Here is a 19,834-nt window from a genome sequence, read left to right as displayed (position 1 = left end):
TAAATTGTTCGTCAACGGCTGAGAGACAGGTCACCCGTTGAGGCACACCAACTTCAAGGCTGTCTAAACATAAAAGCAACACAGTTTGGCGCTGGAAGATCGATTAGCCGAATGCACGAATTTCAGTTCCCACGCCCGTCGCAACATTGGTCCGTCTAGGTCTGCCATCGCGTCGTCAAGCCCGCGGTACATCGCCATGCTAAGGATGACGTACTCCATGTACTTGCCCTGATCTGTGCAGCATTGCTTTTATTAACGTATGTGCAGTTTATGGAGGCTACAGAAATGAGGTTAATATTATTTTCTGTTTTTATAGTGAATGTGTGCCTTTGATGACCCACGACTTTGAATATCATTGATGCTCTTTGAACGCCACTTTATCGCGGAAAAGAGAGTGAGCGCGACTGGAAAGCGGTCAACCTTCGACCGGGTGTTTTCGGGTGGAAAGAAAACGAATTTCGAGCCGCAAATTGTGTTCTTTGTAGTTGGGCTATTATAGGTCATGTTTAAATAAAAAATCTCGGCGAGCATAAATACCCAGTAAGTATCGATTTAAGCTTGGTGAATAAATGATTATCAGAGCTTCGCTGATTACTAACGACAAAGTTTGAAACAATGCTCTTTTTAACGGCTTTATTGTGCTCACAATTATGATGCCTTGACACCTCAAATAGTTAAATAACTTTTATTGTTTTATTTTCTTGGGAAACAAATCGTGTTTTGCGTGGGGCGTTTCACCTCAAGTGTTTCCATTTGAGTCACCCGGCAGGTCATGGTTCTTATGTCCAAACAACGCATTCTCCAGCTATGCAGACCTTCGGGGGCTGAAATAATACATATATGAGAAAAATGTCTTCATAGAAGGTCATGAAGTGCATGTTGATTTCTAATTTGTCGGGTGTTTATTTTTACTGCTGTCATAAGAAGTGAAGTTTAAGCACACCTTTTCGTTGCTGCAAGGTGTCCCATCTTCTGCTGTGACATTCACTCTCCAACCATCGCCATTCTGATCAGGAATCGTTTCGAAATTCAGAAGACACTGTTCCAACATGCCATCCTGCAAGAAATATAGTGTACTCTTGTCTTGACGTGTCCTAGAATAGGTGTCCAACATCAAATATATCGGTATAAATCACGGATATCACAAGCTTGTTTGGGGAGTGGTTACTGAGTTAACACAGAGGTTCGGGCGAGTTGGTTGCTCATGATGTACAGGGGGAACAGCGCACCCGGAGAACAGTCATTCAAGTCAACATACACACAAAAGAAAGAGACACTTACAAAGCGCTGACTGACAACTCTCTCTATATTTACACTTTATCTTCTTCTATTTGTGCTATATGCAAGGGCCAGGGAGAATAACTGGTATTTTTTCTTTTCTTTTGATATGATGCTAAATAGCGAACTAAATTGAAATTAATTTAAGGCTACGTAGTCTAATTCTTTTTGTGACAAGGTTAAACACGGAGTACTAACACATGTGCCGTTATGTTTCGCAATGTTCTCTGCCTCGATAATTTCTCTTGTGAGCTGGTTGCGGTGCTTGCCAAGCACACCGCAGTTACTCAGCTGCACTGAGCACCCACAGTCTCGACAGTGAATGCCTAGATGACCGGAGCTTTTGTTGGTGAATGTGTTGTAATGCTCACGAAGGCGATTGTTCAGACACCTTCCGGTCTGACCTATGTGCAGCTTTCCACAAGAGAGGGGAAAGGAGTACACCACCTTCTCTGTACAAGGGACAAAGGTGTTCTTGTGCTTCTTTTTGCAGCCAACTGTTGTTATTGGTGGAGTATTTACCTTCTTGCATAAGCTGTGAAGTTGTTAGGAGCTGAGAAGATGACTTCCAAGTTTACTCGGTTAGCTATTTCCTTCAGCTGTGAGAAAAAGTATGAATATATGGCACAATGATGGGCTTCTTTGCTTTGTCTCTTTGCTTTTGTTGTGTGCATAGGTCTTGCCTGCTTTCGTTGATGAGCTTTTTGGCCACTGATGTTAATAACGAGTTTGGGTATCCTGCGCGCTTTAGTCTTGAGACTTGCCCGTCAAAGCTCGCTGGAATGGAATGCGAGCAGGGTTTTATGAGCGAGTTTTTGAGGCATAACCGCACGATGCTTTTTTTAACAAGTTTTGAATTGGCCGAGTTGAATGGTAAGAGCGGTTTTTTTCCTCTGGGCTCATACGACCAGCGTAAATGGTAGGGTAACATGAAGAGTCTGATATCCAGGAATCTTAAAGAGCGCTCGTTTGGAAGTTCATGGGTGCGTTCCAAAGGACTCATGCACAATTTAAAACTGTCGAGGACGTCAGCAACCATGCTGGTGAAGTTGCGATCGTTGGAAGCTAGAACAATTAAATAATAGTCGACGTACCGGAACACTCTTATAACTTTGGAGGTGTCTAATGATTATTTTAGCTTCCTGTCGTTGTGCGCTAGATAGATATCGCTATGAGCAGGGGCAATGCAGGACCCGATGCAGACACCTCTCTTTTGTAGGTATGGTTGGCAATCCCAGGTAGCAAAGGTCGACCTGAGGTAGATGTTAATCAAGGTCAAAAACTTGCTTTGGGATAAGCCCGACGCATTTCGAAAGGCAATAGCACCGAAGGTGTCTATGCTGTCCTCTATGTACCTTAGGAGGCGGTCGTGGGGCAAGGAATAGTACAGATCCTTAATGTCGATGGAGAACACCTTTAGGTCTTGGTCACGATGCTCTTCTAAAAAGTTTAAAACTTCAGAGGAGCTGCGAATGAGGTATGGATCATCAATGTTAAGTAGGTTTAGCCATGTTTGCAGAAATAAAGCAACAGACTTTTGCCATGTTCCCCTTTCAGAAACGATAACCCGGAGGGGGCAATCCGCTTTGTGAGTTTTGGCGCTGAAAAATAATTCTAGACTCAGACTTTTACTGCGATCGATGTAGGAGCAGAGTTGTTTTAAATCGTTGAAGTGACAAAATTGTTTTGCTTCCCTTTTAACTTTTTCCAGGGAGATCTCAGAGTGCTTGCTGAAAACGTATTCGACTGCTGTTAATGCTTTTTCTCCAAACGTGTCCGTATGCATGAGGACAAAACCTCCTTCTTTGTCAGCGGGCAGAAGATATAATGAATTCTCTTTCAGGTACGTTTCTACTCTCTTGATGGGCGGAGGAGTAGATGGTCGTTTGTGCCGCATAAGCATGTCTACACCTTCAGAGGTGCAGCGATCCATTTCGGTCTCCGGAGCTCGTCTCGAGACTTCCCTCACAAGGGAAAGTAACTCCGGTGCCGTCTTCTTAGGTTCCATCGCAAACTTAGGGCCCAGACTGAGAACTTGCTGTACTGAGTTTGGTATGCGGATGTCTCCTATTGTGCATGCGGGGTTATTCAACGCCTGTTCTTCCCTTGGTCTGTTCTTACGGAGATGCAACAAAGTGAGTCTCCACAGATGGTCGGTCGTTCTCTCTGTGAGGGAGGCGATTTCTCGCCTAGCCCTTCTGCTGAAGGGATTTGTCGGGTTTGTACGCAGCTGCACAAGTAGGTAGTTCCGGTAGTGCTTGTTACAGAGCTTGTTACTGCACCTAGTTAGGAGACTAAGGGCGAGAAAACTAGCCCCGCAGACCCATGTTTCTACTGGCTGTTTCAAGGAGCGGCCAGGCTCTTTGAATCGACCGCTAAATTCGGTTTCTTAACCTATCGCGCTACGACCTTGTGCAGTGTTGCCCAAAGATGGTGGATTTGTTTTTCGTAAAATTTGCAGCGTGAATTTACCTGAAGAAAAGTAAAGAACGAAAAAGGCTTAGCTCCTATGGAAATGCAGCGAAGCCACCTGTCTTCAAACAATACGGCGCCGTTTCGCACGGGAGACAAAAGAGGGCGCAAGCGGTCGCGACGCCAACTGCAGCCAACGAACGAGCATACGGCGCCGAGAGCCGGCGTCTTTAACAGACGATCTTTTCGACTCAAAAGCGGCGCGAGCTTTTCTGATATCAGTTGCCAATGCATTATTTTATCATGCTTACTAATAAAACATACTGAATGGACACCTAATTGATTAAAACAATTGTTTGTCGGGATATTTTGACTGTTCTTTTTTTCGGGGTACTGATGTCGTCTGCTTTGCAGTTCCTTGTTGTTACCGCGCCTGTTTTTGGTTCTCCAACTGTCGCCCCCTGCGGATAGCGCGCCGCTTTTGAGTCGAAAAGATCGTCTGCTAAAGACGCCGGCTCTCGGCGCCGTATGCTCGCTCGTTAACGGCAGTTGGCGTCGCGACAGCTTGCGCCCACTCTCGTCTCCTGTGCAAAACGGCGCCGTATTGTTTGAAGACCGGTGGCTTCGCTGCGTTTCCATAAGAGCTAAGCCTTTTTCTTTCTTTACTTTTTCCTCAGGTAAGTTCGCTCTTTGCAGATTTTACAAAAAATGCACCACCTGTGGGCAACGCTACACAAAGTTGTAGCGCGATAGGTTAAGAAACCTAATCTTGTGGTCGATTTAAAGAGCCTGGCCGCTCCTTGAAACACCCAGTAGTACTGGATATTCACCCTTGCTGATGTGTATAATAACTCACAGTGCATCGCTGCGTTGTGAAATCTCTATTCGCAATGAACGTTAAAGGGCCATTGACGACCCTAATATATCTACTTCTGTTTTAGAGTATTTCAGAAACTTAGAGCCACGCTTTGCAAGTGGCAGCTCGTGCCATCACTTCGAAGTATGAATTAAGCAGCCGCCCACTGGGCCTGCTTTCCGCGGCGTACGATCTACTAAAACTTTCTATTGTCTCCAGCGCTCCAAAAAACTAAAACGCGCAATATAACCCAAAACAATTGCATAGGAAAAAACACATTGAGCATGCAGAGCAGCCCGTGAGACGTGAGATGAATCGAATTTTCTCCTCTTCTTTTTTCTTTGCTGTGGTTGGCGAAGGTATATTTCGCAAATTTCGAGACGTTACTTGTTGTATGCCTGTATAAAATGATAATACAAATGTTGTTTACGACAAGCGTGGGCACAGTATGCCGTTGATTTCGAAATGTAAGAGTTCAGAGCCGGAAAGTGTTAGTACGATACATCGATCGTCTCCTGGGTTTTGTTTCTTTTTATTTTCACCTTGACGGCGCTCGGTGTCTGTGCTTAGGACATTAAGAAGGATGAGGGAGGCGGGAAAGTTGGCAAAGGCTCCGACGAGTTGTTTATTTCGGTTTCGTAGAGACAAAATGTTTGGTTTATCCTTGGCGTAGCTCACCAAAGTTTGCAACGCGTCACTTTTGCGCTTTACTTTTCTAAACTGCGTGTGTGACCCACGAATCAAAATGTATCCAAAAACTAAAAAAAAAAAAATCAAACTAAAAACTGACGCATTTTCTATACGCGAAGAAATGTCCCGCTACAAGCGCACAGCAAAGTAGGTACTGATTTCCCGGTTGGCAGACGCGAGCGCTTGTAATTGCCGTGATCAATAAAAAGCGAAAGTGGGAAAGTTAAACGTCACTTCTTGGTTAAAGTGCTCCAAAAAAGCAAGGATAGCACAATTTCGCCATCTACGTCATACATTTTGGCGAAAGTTTCGAGTCGGCCGCTTTATAAATATATCTTATTTATGGGCAATACGCTGTTTCCGTGCTGAATATGTTTAGGGCGCTGCCCGAAAATCAGTTTAAATATTTTGCAAAAAAAAAAAAAAAAGTTGATGCTGAGGTTGTCAGTGGCGTGCAGCGATTTTCGTACTTTGCGCAAATGCCGCTTAAAATGAATACCTTAAAAGGGCACTCAAGTTGTTTTTTAGTTCGTGTTTTGATGATGACAACTAAATTTAGACGCCCTAAGTATCGCTAAAAACAAAAAAAAGATATAGTCATACGGTGATTATTTTTTTAATAAAAATGTAATTGAAGGCCACCAAGCCTCGCATCCATCCGAAAACCAAACCATTCTCATTGGTCACCGCTCGCATATCAAAACGATCTCGGGAAAATGGCGTTGGACGACGATCCGTCGCGCAGCGATCCCGGGATAGCCGCACCCGCCGTACCGGCCGAGCCTCTTTTTCATTCGAGCCTCGATCGCTTCGATCATGGCGAGGTTCTCTACGCTCGAGGGCCTGACGCCGTTAGAGGTTGACATTCTTCGGCGGGCAGCCGACCTGGGCACGATTTCCTATGACGCCACTCCGACGACCGATGTGGACGATAGCAGCGCTGGACGCATAAGCGTCGGCATCGCGTTCCCTCGAAGCTGTGAACGAGCCGTGTCCTCCGCGCAGAACTCACTTTGGTCGAAGTGGTCGTGACAAAAACGGGGCGGCATGGGCAGGCAAGTTCTGTGTGTCGTCTTGGCGGCCGGCGCGACATAACCACGTGCTTCTCTGAGGTTCATCTTTCGGGAGTACGACGAAACGCAGACCTTTTCGGGCGTTCTTCGATTTGCGGTTGGGGCAATTTGTAACCAAACAAACGTTTGGCATCGAACCGGAACCTCTGGTACGTGATGTCAAACGATGTCGCCACGTTGACTTTCGCCTCGGGAAGACGGGGAGACACGAACGCACTTCCCGAAAACCCGGAGGGAAAGAGTTCATGATACGCGCGCTTCCGCGCATCCCGAGGGAACGGAAAATTCACCCCCCCCCCCCCCCCCCCCCCCCCCGGGGGAGGACGGCAAGGAGAAAACGTAGTCCCTTGTTTGTGAAACGATAATTCCAGCATCGTGTATTCTGAACTAGAACTATTTTACGTCGCGTGAAATTAGCATGCACAACATATCTAAATAAAGTGAAAATTGTCTCTTTAGCGGAACTTTACAAAGGCCGCCAAAATTTTCAATCATACGATAATTTTATTGGTCGGCGCAGGAACAGAAAAGTGTCCGCACGTATTTTATTCCTGCGTGATTAATAGGCGGTTCTGCCTTCTAAAACTGAAGATACTCACACACTGACACTTCCTTAACGTTATCGCAGCAAAAAGTAGCTTCCCCGAAAACCACTTGAGTGCCCCCTTAAGTTTAAAGAACCTGAATCACGCGATAGGTTTTATTTCGGCATAGTGAAAGAGTTACAGAAAAAAAAAAATTAAAATACAACGGGCAGCGTTCACCCCCCTCAACTCGCAGCCAGGACAAGCGGCCACGTGATCCGGGGCCGATTGCATGTCAGCATTGTTTATCATGGCCACGGGGTTTGGCAGGGCGCAGGACACGAGCCGAATTCCAGAAACTAATACGGTACGGCTAATATTTTGAAGAAATCGAGCACGAACCACTTCCTCGAGCTATTGATAACCACGAACTGAAATCAAGTTTTGACGCAATGCTGGGTTCCAATTTATTAAACACATTGCAATATCGGCACTCGGAGGACTGTGCCAACCTACAAGCTGTGTCATCAAAGTTTGCGAAAAATAGATAAAAAAAAAAATGCCCGCCTTTATTCTTGTTAATTGATTATTAATAATTTATTTATTTACAATACGCTGAGGGCCGTGACGGATTAGAGAGGGGAGTGGGTATTACAATATTGTTGAATCACCACAAAGAAGTTCGTTTATGTGTGGCGTTGTATGCGAGTATAGTTGCGGTTCGCTAGCGCCAGTAAGCTCGAACAAAGTGAAAATCATTTCAATTGAATATCATAGCACCTCCTATTCAGGGGCCGCTGGTGATCACTCTCACCTTTCTGGACTAACTGTCAATCTACCAACATTAGAGAAATAAACAATTTCGTGTTGATGCAGGCCGAGTTGAGTGTTATCTTTGTTATTTTTTCTTAACTTCGCAGTTATTTACGTTGTAAACAATGGCAACATCCCCGAACCTCAGGGTACAACTCATACTTAGTATTATATCCAGTTTTGTAAACAGCTGACCGATAATATTCTACACTCCCTCCTGTAACCACTGACTAACTTCAAATGCGAGGGGGATACCCCCTTCGGCAAATAAGGTATCCCGTATTTTTTTTGCCCCAGGGTCAACGATATTTTTTATATATTATTTCCGCTTAAATGTCACCGAGACGGTTAAGAAACACAATCTTGTCACACGCTTCGAATAATCTAGATTGATTACAATAAAAAACAAGAAAAAAACGGGCAATTGCTAAAAAACAACAATTAAATCGGCAGATCTGGTACAATTGCAAGCGCCGGAATTCCTTTCATGGCGTCCATTAATTTGGACATGCTGATACACAGTGGAGCGCGCGCTAAAGCAACTGGGGTTCACTCGCTGCCTAGCGCTTGTTAGAAAACCAAGCGCTGGGAAGCGGGTGAGCCATAGCTGCTTTTGTCATAACATTTTTTGGCTCTCTCACCTGGGCGCCCAGGTATCTTACATCTCTAGCTCCGTTTCTGTCTCTCATGTGGCGTTCGAAGCGGCTCATGACGGCAAATTCAAATCAAGCTGTTCTTCAACACGCATCGCCATCTTTAGGCCGTTTTTGGAAAATGTTACATTGAAATATGAATCGTAATTTATTGTCTCGTTATTTGCAGTAGTTGACGTGGAACTAACATAAATTGAAGTTTTATTTCTTGTTTTAAGATATTCATTCTCGGCACAGTTTTTTTGCTTGCTTTTCTTAAAAATTATATCAAACTGGCCGTTGACGTAAATGATCCTGGACGTTGGGACTTCGTAACTCACGAAAAAAAAAGTTCAATATTAGAGACTGTGGTATATTTAAAGCTAAACGATAAACTAACAAGTATTAGAATAAACGTAATATAGAGAGTACAGTCGCTCAATAGGCCGCTGTTTAATTCCACGTTAACTTTATGACTGTAGCTTAGACAGAAAAAAAAAAAATATAAACCGTCAGAAAAAAAAAGGCATGGATAGTGGGGTTGCACGTTAGGATGAACTTAAAGGTTACCCTTTTTGTTACATTTGTAAAAGTTCACAATTCTAAAGTCAAAGGTTTGAATATATTTCTAAGTACATAAATACCTCTTTAATAGTATATGATGTACGCCTGGTTCATTTTCTGGTTATACATATTTTATGTTAGTGTAGAACAGTAATACAAAATACTGCGGAACGACAAGATTTGTCATTTGTTAACCTAGATTATTATGCGTTTTAATTAAGTTTAGCTATCCTAAAATTTTATTCTCACAGAATTTACATATGAAGAAATGATGTTTTTAATGTTATTTTCATATTCAGTTTACGAACCTGCAACCAATTATAAGGCGCGATTTTACTTAGGATATGGTGATATCTCAATTTACAAACTTAATTTGAGATAACCATTTGAGGATATCTAAAGATCTCGTTCCTTGTTTATTCAGTTTTGGACGCGCCCGAATAAGAAGCGTTACGAAATTCGATTTTGTGTCTAGTTATCCAGCGCTAGATGAAAAGAAATATATATGTATATTATATATATAAGATGCTGTTGCTACCTTTTCTTTATAAAATCCACCAGCTTGATTGTAGGCTTGAAGTTCCATTTCACAAGTTTCGTTTAGAGTCGTAAAACTGCCAGGTAGCCTACTTGTTTGTAGATCCTTTTGGAACATGCTTGTTCTCAAGCAGTCATACTTGGTTTCTCTAATTGGAGTATAAGCAATATAAACAGGCAGTTTAACTGCAGTTGTGGTTTTGAGTCGGAGAACACAGTTGGTACGTGCCTCTCGCGACGGCAATGTTTACTGTAATTCCAAGATCAGTTGACAAATATTTATTGTTCGCTGTGAGAAACGTTTATCAGATTGATATGTACCCCAATGCTATACTTGGTTGGTATAACTTCGAAACAACCTAGGTGGCATGAATCAAACAAAATGCGGTTTCACGTGTCCCCCCTTGTAGGTGCGAAGGGCCCGTGCACTTTATTGGGCTCTTGTTTGCTGCTGTGCGGCTTTTGTGGAAGTGGTTCAGGAAGAGGTGGCTTTTAACTGTATTCAGTGTCGCATTAAAAAGATGTGACTGACCTATTTTGTTTAAAGAACTTTACGTTTTTGAGGATGAGTACAGTTTATAGCGCACCGCTGTTGCAGTAGTGGCTGTGTGTGAACACACAATATACAAGTTGGAGAACACTCTTAGAAAAAAGGGGACCAAAAGGAGGTAACAGACCACCTTTACCACCCTCCTCCCGGCCAGGGGGGAAGCGCTCCGCTTGTTACCTCCTCAGGCGCAGCGGACACTAGGAATGCGGTGCTACAAGGTGAAGTTCGCCTCGAAGGGGCACCAAAGAGGTAAATATTACCTCCCAGAGGGTGCACGTGTTCGAGCACTGTCAAAGCCTGGGCGCTGCGATTGACTGTGGAAAGGCGCAAACCAGTTCGCTAATTGGTCTCCTCGTATGACACGTCATTCTTCGCGCATGCGTGGGAGAGCTCTCGCCCGGCCGACCGGGAGCGTCGGCGCCACAGGTCGGCGCCTTCCCCGTCGACGCTCCCGGTCATAACGGCATAACGGTCTTTCTTCTCGAACGTTCGACGGAGGCGTCCCTGCGCAGGAACGTTCCTTATTGTTCTGTTCGGCTCAGTCTCTTCTTACGAGGTCACTGAGAGCACTGCATTGACTTCAGTCGAAGATCCAAGTCGTGTGCACCGTATGCAGGTAAGGAAATATTCTGCGCGGGCGGCAGTTGGCGTCGGTTATGACCGCCCGGGAAGGCGACCTCCGTCTTCCTTAGACAAAGGCTTGGCGGACATGTTGGCACGTTTGAAGGCGTCGAGCGTTCGATAAGATTAGTGTGTGGCGCGAACGCAGACACGGTTTAGACCATCGAAATTCATAAAGAGCAAGAACAGAAATGACTGTCGCTTGCACTAGCGCATATTTAGAAGGTTGACATTCGCTAACCAGTGGCGTAACCAGCAGTTTTTCCCGGTGTATGTGTGTGCGGGTGGAGGAAGGGGAGAGCGGCGGTTCGGCGAGCCGGGCTGGCCGGGCGGCCGGGCGACAAGGCAAGGCGCCTTTTGAATCGGGGGTCGCCTAGGTTTAAGGCGTGAGGGGGTAGGAGGCTTTCTCTTTTTGGGGCCGTTGGTGTGTCGCGTCGGACGTTAAATTGAGGATCTGATCAAATATTTGAAAATCTCATAAGGTGGTTGGTGTCTTTTTTTTTTTTTTTTTCGCAGAGCAGTAGTCGATCAGGCATTCATTGGCGGCACCGGCCAACAGGCGCGATTAATTCTCAACGTCGTTGATATTTGTAAAAGTCAGTGTTGAACACTGATTTTTAATAGCAACGTTTTTGTTTGTTTTTAATTTAACGAGGTTTAATAAATAGTTTGGCAAAATGTCACGTTATGAAATACCGAATATAAATGTCTGAGCTAATTATTCGTGCGCTTCACAAACATTAATAGTAGTATATTACGGAATGAGGTCATGAAGGTGTTACCGGCAGCGAGACTAGCAGTTATATTGTCTTGGCATTTTCTTTGCGTGTGATCAGGCATTTCTAAAACATCATTCAGTAGGCGAGTTAGATATAACTCAAGTTTGCATTATTTGAAGTTGATTGAATATATTTATTTCGTCCTGCGGCAACGTTGTAGGGTGATTTCGTCGAGGGTACTGGATGCCTGCTACCTTGGACTCATCTCGTGACAGTTCTTAACACTGTTATCTGCAGGTAAGCGCAGTTCGATATTTTATTCTGATGTTCCCATTTGTGCACTTGAAATGGAGCTCTTGATCTTTATGTCTATTTTCTGTGTGTGCTGTTTGTTTATTTCCGAGAGAAAATTGAGGGTATTTGGAGTAAATAAATTAGGGTAAGACACACAAGGCGCTTGAGTGCGTCTCTTTCGGTGTTCTTTTTTTTTGTGTTTTCGTCCTTGTGCGCTGTTCTTCTCATGTCTAAATAAAACATACATTGAATTTTAATCAGGCAAATCACTTCGGCAAAAATATTTACATATTTGCCGAAGTTCGACATTCGGCAATTAGAAATTATTCGTGCGCTCCGCAATCATTAAAAGTAGTATATTACGGAATAAGGTCATTAAGTTGTTGCCGGCAGAGAGACTAAAAATTATAATGTCGTCATGACTTTTTTTTTTTGCGTGTGATTAGGCTTTTTTAAAAGTCTATAGTAATAATCTTTCAGTAGGCGCGTTAGGTATGGCTCAAGTTTGCATTATTTGAAGTTGATTGAATATATTTCTTTCGTCCTGCGGCAACGTTAAGTGCAGGGTGATTTCGTCGAGGTTACTGGATGCCTGCTACCTTGGACAAATCCCGTGACAGTTCTTAATACTGCTTACTGCAGGCAAGCGTAGTTCGATATTTTATTTTGATTTCCTTGTTCCCATTTGTGCACTTGAAATGGGGCTCTTGATATTTATGTTTATTTTGTGTGTGTGCTGTTCTTTTCATTTCTGAGAGAAAATTGAGGGTATGCTTCGAGTAAATAAATTAGCGTAAGACACACAAGGCGCTTGAGTGCGTCTTTTTCGGTGTTCTTTTTTGTGTTTTCGTCCTTGTGTGCTGTTCTTCTCATGTCTAAATAAAACATACATTCAATTTTAAATTTTAATCTGGCAAAGTTATTCGGCAACAAAATTTACATATTTGTCGAAGTTCAACATTCGGCAGTTAGAAATTATTCGTGCGCATCGCAAACATTAATAGTAGTATATTACTGAATAAGGTCATTAAGTTATTGTCGGCAGAGAGACTAGAAAGTATATTGTTGTCTTGGCATTTTTCTTTTTTGCGTCTGATCAGGCATTTTTAAAAGCTGATCATTCAGTGGGCGAGTCAGATGGCTCAAGTTTGCATTATTTGAAGTTGATTGAATATATTTCTTTCCTACTGCGTCAACGTTGTAGGGTGATTTCGTCGAGGGTACTGGATGCCTGCTACCTTGGACGCAACTGCAGGTAAGCGTAGTCAGATATATTATTTTGATGTTCTTGTTCGCATTTGGGCACTTGAAATGAGGTTCTTGATTTTAATATTTTCTTTGTGTGTGTGTGGTGTTCGTTCATTTTCCAGAGAAAATTGAGGGTATACTTCGAGTAAATAAATTAGAGTAGGACACACAAGGCGCTTGAGCGTGTCTTTTTCGGTGTGTTCTTTTTGGGTGTGTTCTTTTTCTTTGTGTTCGTCCTTGTGTACTGTTCTTCTCATGTTTAAATAAAACATACATTTAATTTTAATCTGGCAGAGCACTTCGGCAAAAATATTTGCATATTTGCCGAAGTTCGGCAGTTAGGGTTGGCGGTCATGTGGGTCTGCTGTGGTGCTGAGTAGCTAATGTGGTGTAGCGCTCTGTGGTGTACGTTCTTCCTCTGTCCTTGTCTTAAAGCGCACTCATGTTTTTTCACGTACAATACCAAGTCGCCCAACAATCAGCACTTGTATATACTAACCTGCTACAGTAGTTGTACCCCTTTGACTAAGATTTGTTAGTCTTCTAAGTAAATCGGGGTGACAAATTTAAACATGACCGGCGAACACAAAGTGCTTACTAATCTACGATTACCACCAGCCATGTGATAATTTTAGTCAGTGGTGGTTAGTCAACAGTTAAACTAGTCACGTCTGGTAAGTAGGGTTGATGCTTTATAATGCTAGAATCAGTGGCCCATCAAATGCTCAAAATGCGTCTTAGAAAAATCTAATATTTCTTCACAGTTTATTTAAATTGGGGATGATATGTTTCAACTTCATATCACATGATTTCCACATTCTTTTGGTTCCAGGCAGGCGGTGCAATCTACCCGGTGGCTGTCAGCTCAAGCCTAAGTAATCCTGAGGCGCCCAGCGATGTGGCAGTGGAGGGAGACCTCGAAGCCGCGTCGCCTGCTGAGGCAGTCCTGGTTGCATTCTGCCTCTACTTCATCTTTGACTACACGTATCATCACCAGTTCAGGCGCAGATTCATTGCACTAGAGTACTTAATTGATCTGAAACACTCAAATGTGGAGTCACGTGCAACGAATTGCTTTCGAACCTAAACAAAATGCCAAAAAGTAGTTTCTCTTTTAATGCCTTATTATGCAGGTTTAGGAATTTTTTATGTCACTTGTTTAATGTTTTTTTTTGTCTGACATAAGGCAGGATGGTTGATTCTGAGAGTTACAGAAGGTCAATGATATTGCTTTAGAATCACATTTTTGTAATTTCCGAACTCACAGCTTTTTGCTTTGTGCAGCATTGGCATACTTAATTTATTTCAGTGTACTTCATACTTGGTGCCTCAAAGCATTCGAGGGTTGTGGTTCTATGTTCACACTGATTTGTGCTTGCAAGGTTTAAATACAGCTCATTAGCAGCAGGAGATACAAGCCCTTTTTTCTTTCCACATTGGAAGAACAAATCCCGGAGTCTGCTTTCCTCTACTCCAGCGTTCATTCCACTACTGTGGATAGGACGGGCATAGTGTACTGCTCTCCTTGAGTTGCAACGTACTAGTCATTGCTAGTCGTGTATTGGTTTGTATTGCTGTTTGCAATATATGTGATAAAGAATCTATTTCATATGACAGTGCGTTCATTTTGATTCTGGTTTGTACAAAACTCAGACATTTGAGTTCACCCCAGTGAAGCTTCGCTATTCCAAGCAGTGTTCCAAGCATTCACTGTTATTTTCCGGGTAGACACCGATTGTTTATGTACTTTTTGTGATAATTTTATTGACTGTCGCGAACTAGAGCCCCGAAAGTGTTGTTCCAGATGCCTTTATTGCGCTTAGTGGTTTCATCTTAGAACTTTTATAAGATGTATAGTCATGCCATTGATTTTTATGCCATTTTGTCCGTGACAGCCACAATAAAACATTGTCATTTACTTTCAGAACTAGGCCGTCTTCATCTATTGTAAGGCCCACCATTGAAACATGTACTATCACGCCCACGAAGGGCCATAGTACCTTGTTTTAGGGGGCAAAAGTGATTCCATCAAGTGTACATTTAACCTGTATTAGGGGGTGAACTGGGCCAGTTGGTTGCTGTTACACATGATGGGAAAAACAGCTCGGAAATCGCGGACTACGAAGAACAAACACGACAGGACAGCACTGTCCTGTCGTGTTTGTTCCTCGTAGTGCCCGTTTTCTGAGCAGTTTTCCTCGTCGTGTACGTTTAACCCCAAAGTGGATCATAGTTCCCTCCAAAAGGAGGTAAAAGCAGCGCCCTCAATTACGTCGTCTTACCCCTCAGAAGGGTTGAAATTACCCCCTAAAGGAGGTAAAGGCTGACCCTGAAAGGATGCACTTTTAACACCAAAAGGAACTGGTTACCTCCAAAAGGAGGCAATGTTGCACCCTAACCAAGGAGGTAAGTTTGCACCCTCGTTGCAGGCGGTAACGTTACCTCCAAAAGGGGTTGCCCTGTGTGCTCGTCATTTTCCCCCCTCAAGGAGGGTACTACAGTACCCTTTTTTTTAAGAGTGAAGATACAAAGTCAAGACGCTAAGGTGGGTGATCGGTGTCAAGCCATCCGTCAAGCGTGTCCACTACCAACTAAAAAAAAACACACGGCGTGGCATGCCCTGAACATATTAGTATTGCTCTGCAACAGATGAGATGGAGGATTGGTCGATAAGCACGCCGAGGAACAAATCACAAAGCAAAAGGTGTAAGAATTTAAAAAAAAAGATATATGTATATATATATATATATATACATACAGGTTGTCACACCAAAACATATTTACACGTTCCTTTTACCATAAAAATAAACTAGGCATCGCGAAACGCTCCTTCTCCGCCCAAAGGTATACCGCTAGAGGTCACAACCAGATGCCAAAGTTTCAGCCCGATCCGATACTTTACTCAAAAGTTATAAATGGTTTTCTTGAAAGTTCAATGAGAAACTAACGACTGACGGAGTTGTCGAATACATAGGGCTGTATGGCACCAGAAATCAAAAATGGGCGAAAATGGGCTCCATTTTCCCTTTGAAATTTTCAGAAAATCACTTATAACTTTTGAATAAGGTATTGGATCGGGCTGAAACTTTGGCGTCTGGTTGTGACCTCCAGCGCTACCTTTGGGCGGAGAATGAGCGTTCGGCAATGCCTAGTTTATTTTTCCGGTGGTAAAAACTCTGTATTTATTTTTGTGACACCCTGTATATATATATATATATACATGTTGTGTGTGAAACAAGCATACATTTTTTGCGCACTTGATGGAAGAAGTGGAGTTGCCGTAGTGTTGGACTTGAGGGGTGTGTTGGGGGAACAAACTGATTTCTCAAGTAATCCTTGCACCTGCTATCTTACCTCATACATTTCCAATATATATATAATTACCCGATGTCGGCGTTATAATAGCATTCATGCAGATATAATGACATAGAATAACGCTGTTCTACTTCAAAGGGTTGAGAGCAATGCAAAGATTATTCTTCGTCGCATGTTACTTACCCTGCAACATACCGTATCACATCTTGGCAGCATGGCGATAGATGGTACTGATTTTTGTTTGTCGTGCCCGTGAGGTCTGAGCTCATTAAAAAGCCATCGCTCCCCGAACATGATTCCGCCCCAGGAGAGTTTGGCAGCGCGGGAGGCGCTGGGTCCCCGTCATGTGGACAACCAAGCCTGCAGGTCAAAAAAAGTATATTTTCTATATACCCTCATCATTAGTACAACGTTCGTAGGTCGTATGTTACCCTGGTCGTAGAAACATAGTGATACGCAAAAATCACGAACAATATATTTAAAAAAAATTGTACCCCTTCATAAACTGGTATTGAAAGATTGACCGATTTTTAATAATTAAAGTTGAGCGTACAGACTTTACGAGTATATCTGAGTTATAGGCTTCTGATATTACTCTGTTAATTCCCGCCTAAACATGAAAGTAAGCATACGAAACACATAGAAGGCAACATAGAAATATTATTCTAAAGTGTGTTATGTTGTTATGGGTGTGACGTAATTCTTAATTATAACTTCGCGTAGCATTGTCTCCTACTGGCCGCGGAGTACGGGGGGGGGGGGGGGGGGGGGGGTGGCGGAACTAGTGAAATTCTCATGATCGTACTGTCAGGTGATTCTTTGAGGAATTTCAGCTGACTCGGAGATGCCCTTGATGACGTCACTAAGCTTAATACAGATCACAGGCCGCAGTAAGGTTTTCCGGGTGGGCTACGTCAATTTCTGCACTTATTGTTTTTAACAAAATTGTTTACTCAGCTGAATCTGTCTAATCGTAGTGTGATAATCGAATTTAGGAGAATGAAGTGCAGAAAATGATTCCCACTTTATAAATATTTGTTCCTGCATAAACTTCAAATATCATAGGGGAAGTTTAGGGCTTTGTTGTCCAACGCATTAGACTTGTTCTAACGGAAACTGTCGTATTCTTAGGAGTTGAATTCTAGAATAGGCTTGTTTGTTGCTCACGGCAGAACTCAGAAATGGCCAGTTACTGGGTACAAGGTAGGATCTAGGTGATTTGCGGAGCTAAAAATACAATAACACATAAAAAGAAACTATTTACGCAGGGAAAATGCGAATAATTCGTCTTTTGCTCACTGTTCCTGCGGAAATTGCTTTTTCATGTATAGTCGTATTTCCAGGCTTCTCATTCGCCACCATCATGTTCTGCCAAAAAGTAAACGCGCCAGTTTTCTTAGGGTAGGAAAATAAGAAAAAGAAGAGGAAGGAGCCACCGTATACCGTTACGTTTTTCTTCACCACTAACTTCTTAGAGGCGATGAAGAGATCACACGCGCAAAAAATCGCCCCTTTGCAAAGCTGCACGGAAACAGCTTTGCAAAGCACCGATTTTTCGCGCAAAATAGTTTTAGTGTCGCACTCTGTTAGTTCCCGCCTAACCATGAAACATACAAAACACATAAATAAAAGTTTTTCTTCTATTCCTATGTGTGAAGTGGTTTTAAGATTAGAAAAACTTGTGAGTGTTTTTAAGTAGGCAACATTGAAGTAATAGGTCTAATGTGTCTTATGTTGCTGTGGGTGTGACGTAATCCTTAATTAAAACTTTGTCGTAGCCTTGTCGAGAAACGTTGATTATACACCAATGCAACTCTGTTGCGTCACGCCGTGGTGGTGGCGCGTCGGGCGCTTCGGGTGGAAGTCGCCATGCGGGAAGGGCAGTCCTGTGCTTTTTTAAAAGAAACGTGCTAAAGCCTGCCTTCTCGTCAAAACGCCGAGGACGGGCCGTGCCAAAAGAGTCGGGAAAGGTTTAAAGATAAGTTTTCATCTGTTTTCTGCCTGCTAGGTTTTTCCGGGAACGTGGATCTGTATAGTAGCCGTGTAGGAAAAACAAAACAAAAAAAAAAGAAACAGACCTGTTGGACCACGATCGGCTCTGCGGGAAGCATATTGAGTTGAATTCCCGGATTGACACACCGGATAAAAGCGCAGCCATCATCTATTTTTGTTTTGCCTCACCACTATTTTTTTTTTATTATTTGGAGTTTGAAATGTGTTATTCAACATCTTGTAAACCCTGAGATGGGGAACGATAAAAAAACGGACGAACACAACACAATTTCAAACGCAGCTGAAGTTTTATTGATAGGAGCATACCAATAAATAAACATTCCCACAAAAGGAAAAGAGAAAGGGCAAACAAACTCAAAAGCAAAAACCAACGCGTTCACCCCAGACGGCCTAAGTCACTCCCCATGGAGGTCAGCATGTCTGGTGACCGTGGGGTTGTTGTTCTTCGAGTGGTCGGCTCCCTTTCCGAAACTTCTTGGAGCCGGCGAGTGGCTTAGGCCGTCTGGGGTGAACGCGTTGGCCGTCTTGTTTTTGCTTTTGAGTTTTTTTGTCCTTTCTCTTTTTCCTTTTGTGTGAATGTCTATTTATTGGTATGCTCCCATCAATAAAACTTCAGCTGCGTTTGAGATATTGCTGTGTTGGTCCGTTTTTTTATCGTTCCCCATCTCAGGGTTTACAAGATGTCGATTGATTACCAGCTCGCCTGCACTCTCTCACTGCTTACAGTGTTATTCACTTCTTTTGCCGCGCATACCGGATATGTCACCAGGAGGCTGGGGACAAAAGTAAACAAAGAAGACTATACTCGCACGCAGCCAACGTCACTGACCAAAATGTATTTGTCGTTACGCAATTTCAAGGATAAAAACGGACGCCTTTCATTCTCTCTTTCGCACATATTGATGACGACGTTGTGGGGATTGCATTAGCGTTGTAAACAGTGCGATTTCCAAGATCTCATTACCAAGCGTTGGGTTTCCTGCGATGACAACGTTTAAATGCCATGTATAGGTCTTTAAGACGACATTTAAATCACCACGAGCAAAGCGTGTGCATTTGATTTCAGCTCGTGACAATACTTTTAGGGGTCTATTTGCCTGCGCGTCGTCCCACACTGCCGTGTCTCCTGTGAGAAAGGCTGCCAGGAACGAAATGGTTTGACATAAAATTACGGGCTACTGCGATGCCCTGCTCGGCGCCTGAAGCAATCATTTCTTTAGGAGAAAAATAATTAAAATAATTTTTGTTTTTTCAACACACACTCCTCTTGCCATGGAGGTGTCAATAATTATATATTACATATCCTGTTGGAGTTTTGGCACCAACATATTATATTTGTTTATACTTACAGGTGAGCAAGTTCGTGAGCAGCGGTATGAACTCCTGTGTGGAACAAGCCATCGTCTTCCAAAAGTCCCACTTTAGTGCTCAAGCACACACCCGCAGCATAGGCAACACCTAAGACAGTGTGATAATATGCCATATATTATAAAATAGGGCACTGATTCCTTGTTGCATGCAATAGGCACGTGACAATGTATCTCGACCTTGCCACGGATTCGGTATCTTTGAGTTCTTATGAAGGATTTGCATAAAAACTAACCGTGTTATAATTATTATAATAGTTTTGTGTTGACTGAAATCAGAATGGATCAACGCAGTCAATAAAAAAAACCGTTTAATTATAAATAGTTT

At 43.0% G+C, this 19,834-nt stretch overlaps 1 protein-coding gene across 2 annotated transcripts in view; it reads right to left on the bottom strand.

The window, feature by feature from the left end:
* Positions 1-639: 639 nt before the first annotated feature.
* Positions 640-19,834, bottom strand: part of LOC121837615 (venom metalloproteinase antarease TserMP_A-like) — an 83,474-nt gene continuing 64,279 nt past the window's right edge. For both annotated transcript variants that reach the window (XR_006078260.1, XM_042293288.1), the window contains 4 exons: positions 19,489-19,597; positions 16,310-16,486; positions 944-1,057; positions 640-824 (listed from right to left, as the gene is read on the bottom strand). Coding sequence is in view for 1 of the 2 variants with exons in the window: in XM_042293288.1 (XP_042149222.1) it covers positions 1,030-1,057; positions 16,310-16,486; positions 19,489-19,597 (314 nt within the window). In the remaining variant the exon portion in view is untranslated. The remainder of the gene's footprint in view (positions 825-943; positions 1,058-16,309; positions 16,487-19,488; positions 19,598-19,834) is intronic.

Source organism: Ixodes scapularis, unplaced genomic scaffold, assembly GCF_016920785.2.
Source record: "Ixodes scapularis isolate PalLabHiFi unplaced genomic scaffold, ASM1692078v2 PGA_scaffold4__175_contigs__length_147842914, whole genome shotgun sequence".
NCBI classification, from domain to species: Eukaryota; Metazoa; Arthropoda; class Arachnida; order Ixodida; family Ixodidae; genus Ixodes; species Ixodes scapularis.
This window is presented reverse-complemented; position numbering and strand designations above follow the sequence as displayed.